This window comes from Numenius arquata, unplaced genomic scaffold, assembly GCF_964106895.1.
Source record: "Numenius arquata unplaced genomic scaffold, bNumArq3.hap1.1 HAP1_SCAFFOLD_1760, whole genome shotgun sequence".
NCBI lineage: Eukaryota > Metazoa > Chordata > Aves > Charadriiformes > Scolopacidae > Numenius > Numenius arquata.
Genome location: NW_027415078.1, coordinates 1 through 9,332, shown reverse-complemented (window position 1 = coordinate 9,332; position 9,332 = coordinate 1). Strand labels below are relative to the sequence as shown.

Below are 9,332 nucleotides of genomic sequence, written 5' to 3'. Positions count from 1 at the left end.
TCACTCTGGAACTCACTGACCCCTTCTTTCTGGAACCCACTGAGGGCGTTCGCTCCGGGACCCACTGAGGGCGTTCACTCTGGAACCTACTGACCCCTTCGCTGTGGAACCCACTGAGAGCGTTCACTCTGGAACCGAGAGCGTTCACTCCAGAACCCACTGAGGGCGTTCACTCTGGAACCCACTGACCCCAATTAAGCCACTTCCCAGCCGTTAGTGCTCCCATCCTCTTTATTAGCGGGGGGCGGGGGTGCAGCGGCTCCCCCCCCCTCACTCTCGGGGGCGGTTGATCACCACCTCCCCCAGCGCCTCCAGCACCTCCCGCTTGTAGTCCTCGAAGTCGCCGTCGATCTGGCTCAGGCCCCGCTCCTCCACCACCCACAGCTGGCAGCTCGTCTCCGTGATCAGCCGGGCGTCGTGGCTCACCACGATGACGGCTGTGACGTCACAGTGAGGTGACGGTGACATCACGCCGACCCCGCCCCTCATTTCACCCTCCTTCACCCTGCCCCCTCCCCCCTCACCTCCTTTGTACTCGTTGATGGCGTCGGCCAAGGCGTCGATGGACTCGATGTCCAGGTTGTTGGTGGGTTCGTCCTGGAAACGGGGGGGGGGGGAGGGACCGGGTGAGGGACCGCCCCCCCCGGGATGCCCCGCCCACCCCCTCGGCCACGCCCACCCCCTCGGCCACGCCCACTCACCAGGATGAGGACGTCCGGCTCCCGACAGGCCAGTTCGGCAAACACCACCCGGGCCTTCTGGCCGCCTGCGGGGAAGGGGCGGGGCTTATCATGGGGAAGCCCCGCCCCCCAAACGTGGCTCCGCCCCCCCCGGCTGAGTGGCCCCGCCCCCACTCTCTGATAGGCTCCCGGCCCCGTCAATCGCACCCAGCCCCTCCCTTTCCCCAGCGTTCTGCTGCTTGGCCCTGCCCACACTGCCAAGCCACGCCCCTTTATGGCCACGCCCACTTTGGCAGAAGGCTCCACCCCCCCCACGGGTCAGGCCACGCCCCCGAAAAAGTGGCTCCACCCCTTCCCGCCAGTGGCCGCTCCACCCAGGCCCCGCCTGCAGACAGGAAGCCCCGCCCCTATTCCCACAGGCCCCACCCCTTCCCACTGTTCCTGGGGGCACAAATAGCTTAGGCCACGCCCCCGAAGAGGCCACGCCCCCAAAAGCAGCAGCCCCGCCCCTTCCCCCTTGAGAAGCCCCTGTGTCCATTGAGGTTCAATCACCCCCAGGCCCCGCCCACGGCATGCTGGCCCTGCCCTCTGCCCAGGCCACACCCCCAGGGCCTGGACCCACCCATCTCCGAGACCACGCCCCCGGGGAGAGGCCCCGCCCCCACAGCTCTTCCCCACTGAGACCTGGGGGTGTGCCCCTTGAGACATCAATCACCCAGACCCCGCCCCCCCAGGCCAAGACCCGCCCCTCGCAGCCCAAGCCCCGCCCCTAGCCCCGCCCCCGAGTTGGCCACGCCCACCTATGAGGCCATGCCCCCACATTTGCAGCCATTCCCCATTGAGATCCTTGCGCCCCTCGGGGCACAAATCACCCAGACCCCACCCCCCAGCAAAAGCCCCCCCCCCCCAGCCCAAGCCACGCCCCTACACCGGCCCCGCCCATCTCCTAAGCCCCGCCCACCGCTGCGAGGTCCCTCCCCTGCAGTCGCAGCCCTTCCCCATTGAGATCCTTGCGCCCCTCGGGGCAGGAATCACCCAGATCCCGCCCCCCCAGCCCAAGCCACGCCCCTCCCAGCCCAAGCCCCGCCCCTAGCCCCACCCCCTGACCCGAGAGCTTGGCGATCTGCAGGGTGTGAGCGTGGCTCTCCAGCCCGAAGCGGCCCAGGCACTTGCGGGCGTCCTGGTGGGGCAGGTTGAAGTTGCGCTGCAGGTACTCGGCCGCCGTCTCCTCCAGCCGCAGCTGCTCGGCCGCTTGCTGGTTGAAGAAGCCTACTTTCTGGGGGGGGGGGGGGGGGTGAGGGAGGGGTCAGGCCATGCCCACTGGCCACACCCATGGGAACAACCAACCTTGCCCCCCCCCCCCCAATTTCTGCTTTGTTGCATGGAAGAGCTGCTGCGGGGGGAGGCCACACTCCCTGGCCACGCCCCCTATTGGGAGGCCACGCCCCCTACTGGGAAGCCACGCCCCCTATTCATAGGCTCCCCCCCCCCAATGCTCTGTCAGTGGAATCCCCTCCCCTGGCCCCGCCCCCCATTGGGAGACCACGCCTCCTACTGGGAAGACCACACCCCCTATCGGGAAGCCACGCCCCCTCATAGGCTCCTCCTCCACCACACTGTGTCAGTGGAATCCCCTCCCCATGACCACACCCCCCTTCAGGCCACGCCCCCTCCCTGCAGCTCCACCCCCCCATGACCCACCCCCTCCAGCCGAAGCCTGTGGAGGCTCCGCCCCCAACCCGATGCTCCGCCCCCCCTCGAAACTCCACCCTCTCACCTGCAGCCCTGCCTCCTTGGCTGGAGGCCACACCCCCTCTGCAGAAGCCCCGCCCCATCCACAGGCCCCACCCCTTTATAAGTTCCACCCTCAGCTTTAAGCCCCACCCTTTTCAGAGGCCCCACCCCTACAGAAACCCCTCCCCACCTAAAGCCCCCCCGGAGGCTCCACCCCCTTCTGTAGCCCCGCCCCCTAAAGGAGCTCTATCCTTAGATGCCCTGCCCTCTCTCGAGGCCCCGCCCCCTCTAAGCCCCGCCCCTCCCTCAGGCCCCGCCCCCCCGCTCTCACCAGCCGATGGTTCCTCCGCATCTGCCCCCGCGTCTGCAAGAGACACACGTCTTGGGGGGGGGGACACCCCAAAATCCACCCCCCTCCCTGAGCCCAGGGGGTCCCCAAAACTCCCCCCACCCCCCCCGACACCCCACCCCACCCCCAGGAACCCCCCCCACCCCCCAAAATCCCGGGGAAACCCCCAACCACCCCCCACCCCTATTATTTTTGTAGGGTCTTCCCCCCTTCCGAATAGAGGAGGGACCCCCAAAAACTCAGAGAAGGTCCCCAAAATCGGCCCCCCCCCCGTGACCCCTTTTTGGGGGGCAGCCCCCCATTTTTGGGGAAGGGGGGGTCCCTACCGGCGTCAGCTGCCCGGTGAGGAGCTGCAGCAACGTGCTCTTCCCCACCCCGTTGGGGCCCACGATGCAAACTGGGGGGGGGCACAGACAAAAAGGGGGGGACCCTGTGTTATTGTAGGGTCTCCCAGGCCCCCCCCCCCCCCCAATAGCGTTTTCAGGTCGGGGCGGGGGGGGCTCACCCCGGGATTCCATGTCGATGCCGAAGTCCAGGTTGCGGAACAGCAGCTCCTGCCCCTCGTACCCGAAATCCACACCTTTGGGGGGCGGGGGGGGGAAGGGGGGGGAGAGATGAACTGGGGGGGGCCCAGAGCCCCCCAAAATGGCCCCTGACCCCCACCTAGAGCCCCCCCGCCCCCACAGAGCCCAATAAAGCCCCCCCCAAATCTCTCCTCCAACAGCCTGTAAAGCCCCCCCCGTAGCACCCTCCCAATCCCCCCCAACAGCCCCCCAACTCCCACATTAAGCCCCCCCCAGTGCCCCATAACCCCCCCAGCCCCCCCATAACACCCCCCCAGTCCCCCATAACCCCCCAAACACCCCTTAATACTCCCCCAAATCCCCCCCAACGGCCCCCCCCGTACACCACAGCCCCCCCAACCTCCCCATAACACCCCCAACAGCACCCCCAGGGCCCCATAACCCCCCCACCCCCCCATAACACCCCCGCAGTACCCCCCAACCACCCCTGAACACCCCCACAGTCCTCCAATTGCCCCCCCAATGTCCCCCAACCCCCCCATAACACCCCCCAGCCCCCTAAATCCCCCCCCAGACATCCCATAACACCCACCAGCCCCCCCAGTGCCCCATAATCCACCCAACCACCCCTTAACACCCCCCCAGCCGCCCCCCCAGTGCCCCCATAACACCTCCCCCAGTGCCCACATAACCCCCCCACCCCCCCATAACACCCCCCCAGTACCCCCCAACCACCCCTGAACACCCCCACAGTCCTCCAATTGCCCCCCCAACCTCCCCATAACACCCCCAACAGCACCCCCAGGGCCCCATAACCCCCCCGCAGTACCCCCCAACCACCCCTGAACACCCCCACAGTCCTCCAATTGCCCCCCCAACCTCCCCATAACACCCCCAACAGCACCCCCAGGGCCCCATAACCCCCCCAGTGCCCCCATAACACCTCCCCCAGTGCCCCCATAACCCCCACCACCACCCCCATAACCCCCCCCACCCCTTAATACTCCCCCAAGTCCTCCCCAACACCCCCCCCGTACACCATAACCCCCCCAACCACCCCTTAACACCCCCACAGCCCCCCCCAACACCCCCCCCCAGTGCCCCCCAACCACCCCATAACACCCTCCTCCCAGCTGCCCCCCCAAGGCCCCATAACCCCCTCAGCCACCCCTGAACACCCCCACAGCCCTCCAATTGCCCCCCCAGTGCCCCCCAACCCCCCCCCCCCCCCAGCCCCGGGGGGTACCGTGGAGGCCGAGGATGGGGGGGCTGAGGGGGGGCGGGTTGGGGAAGGTGAAGCGCACGGTGTATTCCCGGGGGCGCTTCAGGAGCTCGGGGGCCTCGGCCGCTTCCTCGGTCGCCGTCCGTCGTCGGCATTTCTGCTGCTTCCGCGTCAGCGCCTCCTTCGTCTGCTTCTCCTGCGGGGGGGTTGGGGGGGGGATCCGCTCAGGGATCCACTCCGGGATCCGCTGAACCCCCCCTCACCCCCCCCAGCATCCCCTCTAGGGAGCTGGGGTGTGGGGTGGGATCCAACCGTGGGGTAACGGCTCCATTAACACACCCCCCAGCATTAATCCGGCCCCTGGATCCCAGTAGATCCCTGCAGTGGATCCCACGGAGGGGGGAGGATCCCAGGATCCCAAGAGGGATGGGGGTCCCCAGGAGGGGGGATCTGGGGGGGACACAGGGGAACGGAGAGACGCTGGGGGGGACGGGGTGATCCTGAGGAGGGGGATCCCAAGGGAGCAGATCCCAGGAGTGGGAGGTGAGGGAGGGGTGTCCAGGGGAGTAGATCCCAAGGGGGAGGTGGGATCCCAAGGGAGTGGATCCCAACGGGGTGGGTGTCCCCAAGGGAGTGGATCCTGGAGCGGGGGGGGATCCCAAGGGAGCAGATCCCAAGGCAGGGAGAGAGGATCCCAGGGGGAGTAGATTCCAAGGATGGGTAGGATCCCAGGGGAGTGGATTCCAAGAGTGGGGATCCCAAGAGCCGGGGATCCCAAGGTGGGGGGTGGGGTGTCCAGGGGAGTAGATCCCAAGGGGGGGGTGGGATCCCACAGGAGTGGATCCCAAGGGGAGGGGTGTCTCCAAGGGAGCGGATCCTGGAGGGGGGACAGATCCCAAGGCAGTGGATCCCAAGGCAGGGAGAGAGGATCCCAGGAGAGTGGATTCCAGGAGTGGGGATCCCAACAGAGCAGATCCCAAGGGAAAGGGATCCCAAGGGTGAGAGAGCATGTCAAAGTGGGGGGATCCCAAGGGCAGGGGGGGATCCCACTGATGGGGGGATCCCACAGGAGTGAATTCCAAGAGTGGGGATCCCAAGGGGCTGGATCCCAAAGGAAGGGGATCTCGAAGTGGGGAATCTCAAGAGAGTCGGCAGATTCCAAGGGAAAGGGATCCCAAGTGAGGGGCAAATCTCAAGGCGGGGGGATCCCAAGGATGGGTGGGATCCCACGGGAATGGATTCCAAGAGCAGGGATTCCAAGGGTGACAGGGGATCCCAAGGACAGGTGGGATCCCAGGGGAAAGGGATCCCAGAAAAGGGGGGATCCCAATGGCAGGAGGGCGGAATCACCAGGGAGTGGATCCCAAGGGAAGGAGATCCCAAGGGCGGTGGGATCCCACGGGAGTGGATTCCAAGAGGAGGGATCCCAAGGGAAGGGGATCCCAGAGGAGGGGGGGATCCCAAAAGCAGGAAGGGAATCACCAGGGAGTGGATCCCAAGGGAAGGGGATCCTAAGGCTGCGTGGGATCCCAAGGGGAGGAGATCCTGATGATGGGTGGGATTCCACGGGAACGAATTCCAAAAGCAGGGATCCCAAGGGAAGAGGATCCCAGAGAAAGGGGGGAGCCCAAAGGCGGGAGGGGGGATCCTCAGGGGAGGGGAGATCCCCAGGGATCCGGTCGGGATCTCCCCCTGGCTCACCGCCTGTTTGGTGGATTTCCCTCCGGCCTTGAGGTCGCGGAGCTTCTTCTCCTGCTTCTCGAACTGCTTGAGCAGCTCCTTCTGCTTCTGCTGGTACATCTTCTTGAAGGTCACTGCGGGGACACGCGGGGGGCGAGGAGAAGGGGATAATTAACACCCTGCTAATTACCCCACCCCCACCCCCCTCCCCTAATTAACCCCCCCCAGCCCACGCACTGTAGTTGCCCCGGTAGTAGAAGAGGCGCTGGGCGTCGAGGTGGATGATGTCGGTGCAGACGTCGTCGAGGAAGCCCTGGTCGTGGGACACCACCAGCAGCGTCTTCTTCCACGTCTGCAGGTAACTGGGGACACACACACACACACACACGTGGGGACATCGGGGGACACCCCGACTGTGGGGACAACAACCCCCAGCGTGGGGACAGACCCCCCCCCTCCTGTCCGTGAGGGAGTCACCTCCTGGGGAGCAGCCCGGCAGGAGACCCCGCTTTGGGGACACGCTCCTGCCCTGGGGATGGCTTGGGTCGTGGGGGACAAACCCCCTTGGGGACACCTCTGCTTTGGGACATCTCAGACCAGGCAGGACATCCCCCCTCCCCGGGGACACCCTACTACGGGGACAGCTCCCCTTGGGGACATCTCCACCTTGGGGACGTCCTCCACCCAAGAGACATTCCCACCCTGGGACACCCCCATCATAAAGACACCCACCCTGAGGATAAACCCACCTTGGGGACACCCCCCCACCCTAGGGACAGCTAGCCTTGGGGACACCTTTGTCCTGGGGACACCTCACCTTAGGGACAACCCTTCCCTAGGGACAAACCCACCTTGGGGACACCCTACCATGGGGACGGCCCCCTTTGGGGACACCCTTACCCTGGTGACACCCCACCTTGGGGACACCCCCACTCTAGGGACACCCAATCTTGGGGACAAACCCACTTTGGGGACACCCCCACCCTAGGGACACCCAACCTTGGGGACAAACCCACCTTGGGGACAAACCCACCCTCCTACAACCCCCAACCCCTGAGCCCCCCCCCCCCGACAAGCCCTGGGGCCACCCCACTTCAGTGCCACCCCGCTCAAGGTGTCGTGTCCCCCCCCATCTTTGTCCCTGGTGTCCCTGTCCCCCCCCCGTGTCCCCTGTCCCCACTTGTTGAGCCAGATGACGGCGTTGAGGTCCAGGTGGTTGGTGGGTTCATCCAACATCAGCAACGTCGGCTCCATGAACAAAGCCCTGGAGGTGACACCGGTGTCACCCCCCCCCCCGGGGTGCCAACCTCGTCACCCCCTTTAGCGTCCCCCTCCTTGTCACTCACCGGGCCAGGGACACCCTCATCCGCCACCCTCCGGAGAACTTCCTGGTGGCTCGATTTTGCATTTCGGGATTAAACCCCAAACCGGCCAAAATCCTCCTGGCTTTGGCCTCGGCGGCGGCCGCCCCGATGGCCCGTAGCTCCTCGTACACCTACAGGGGGTGATGGCGGGGGGGGGGGGGGGAATAAAGTCACTTCGGGGTGTTTTTGGGGTCCCCTCGCCGTCCCCCCAGTGTCCCCTCACCTTCTCCAGGCGCTCGCCGGCGGTGTCGTCCCCCTTTTCCAGCAGCGCCTGGAGCCGCTTCTCCTCCTCCAGCAGCCGCAGCCGCTTGGTGTCGGCCCGGAGCACGGCCTGCACCGCCGGCGTCTCGTCCGCCACCACCTCTGGGGGGGCACCGGGGGGGTTTGGGGGGGTCTCAAAATATTTTGGGGGGGGGTCACAGGGGGTTTGGGGGGGTCCTCAAGGGGATTTGGGGGGATCCCAGCGGGTCTCAGGTTGTTTTGGGAGATTCCAAGGGGGCTGGGGGGGGGTTTCAAGGGGTTTTGAGGGATCCCAGGCATTTGAGAGGGGTCACAGGGGGTTTTGGGGGGTCCCGGAGTCCAGGGGGGGTCCTCAAGGGGTTTGGGGGGGGGTCTCAAGGGGATTTGGGGGGGAGCCCAGCGAGTCTCAGGTGGTTTTGGGAGGCTCCAAGGGGGCTGGGGGGGGGGGGGTTCAAGGGGTTTTGAGGGATCCCAGGGCATTTGAGAGGGGTCACAGGGGGTTTTGGGGGGTCCCGGGGTCCAGGGGGGGTCCTGGGGTCCGGGGGGGGGTCCTCAAGGGGTTTGGGGGGGGTCTCAAGGGGATTTGGGGGGGATCCCAGTGGGTCTCAGGTGGTTTTGGGAGGCTCCAAGGGAGCTGGGGGGGGGGTTTCAAGGGGTTTTGAGGGGTCCCAGGGCATTTGAGAGGGGTCACAGGGGGTTTTGGGGGGGTCCCGGGGTTCAGGGGGGTTCCTCAAGGGGTTTGGGGGGGGGTCTCAAGGGGATTTGGGGGGATCCCAGCGGGTCTCAGGTGGTTTTGGGAGATTCCAAGGGGGCTGGGGGGAGGTTCAAGGGGTTTTGAGGGGGTCCCATGGGTATGGGGGGGGCTCAAGGGGTTTTGGGGGGGTCTCAGGTGGTTTTGGGAGCTTCCAGGGAGGCTGGGGGGGGGTCTCAAGGGCTTTTGGGGGGGTCACAGGTGGGTTTGGGGGATCTCAGGTAGTTTTGGGGGTGTCTCAGGGAGTTTTGAGGGATCCCAGGGCATTTGAGAGGGGGTCACGGGGTTCAGGGGGGTCCTCAAAGCGTTTAGGGGGGTCTCAAGGGGGTTTCGGGAGGATCCCAGTGGGTGACAGGTGGTTTTGAGGGGTTCTGGGGGGCTGGGATGGGTTTCAAGGGGTCCTAGGTGTATGGGGGGGGGGCTCAAGGGGTTTTGGGGGGGTCCCAGGGAGTTTGGGGGGGGTCTAGGAGGGGTTGAAGGATCTCAGGGGACTTTGGGGGTGTATCAAGTGGTTTTGAAGGGTCACAGGGGTTTCGGGGGTGTCTCAAGGGGTTTTGGGGGTCTCAGGGGGTTTGGGGGGGCTCAGGGGGTTTGGATGGGGGGGCTTTGAGGTTTGAAGGATCCCAGAGAATTTTGCGGGGGGTGTCTCAGGTGTTTTAAAGGACTAACAAATGGTTTTGGCATCCCAAAGAATTTGACGGGGGGGGGGGGGGGAGAGTCCTACGGGATTTGAGGAGGTTTTATGGAGTTTCGGGGGGGGTCTCAAGTGGTTTTGGGGGGGTCTAACG

At 65.7% G+C, this 9,332-nt stretch overlaps 1 protein-coding gene across 1 annotated transcript; it reads right to left on the bottom strand.

Moving 5' to 3' along the window:
• Positions 1-215: 215 nt before the first annotated feature.
• Positions 216-7,916, bottom strand: ABCF1 (ATP binding cassette subfamily F member 1; the record flags this gene model as incomplete). The annotated part of the gene is made up of 13 exons (XM_074167466.1): positions 216-437; positions 525-597; positions 702-766; positions 1,788-1,956; positions 2,746-2,778; positions 3,090-3,160; positions 3,269-3,343; positions 4,534-4,705; positions 6,211-6,323; positions 6,427-6,551; positions 7,370-7,453; positions 7,536-7,684; positions 7,777-7,916. Coding segments are annotated over 13 exons (1,436 nt in total), but the record flags the coding sequence as incomplete, so codon positions are not given.
• Between the last annotated feature and the right edge of the window lie 1,416 nt (positions 7,917-9,332).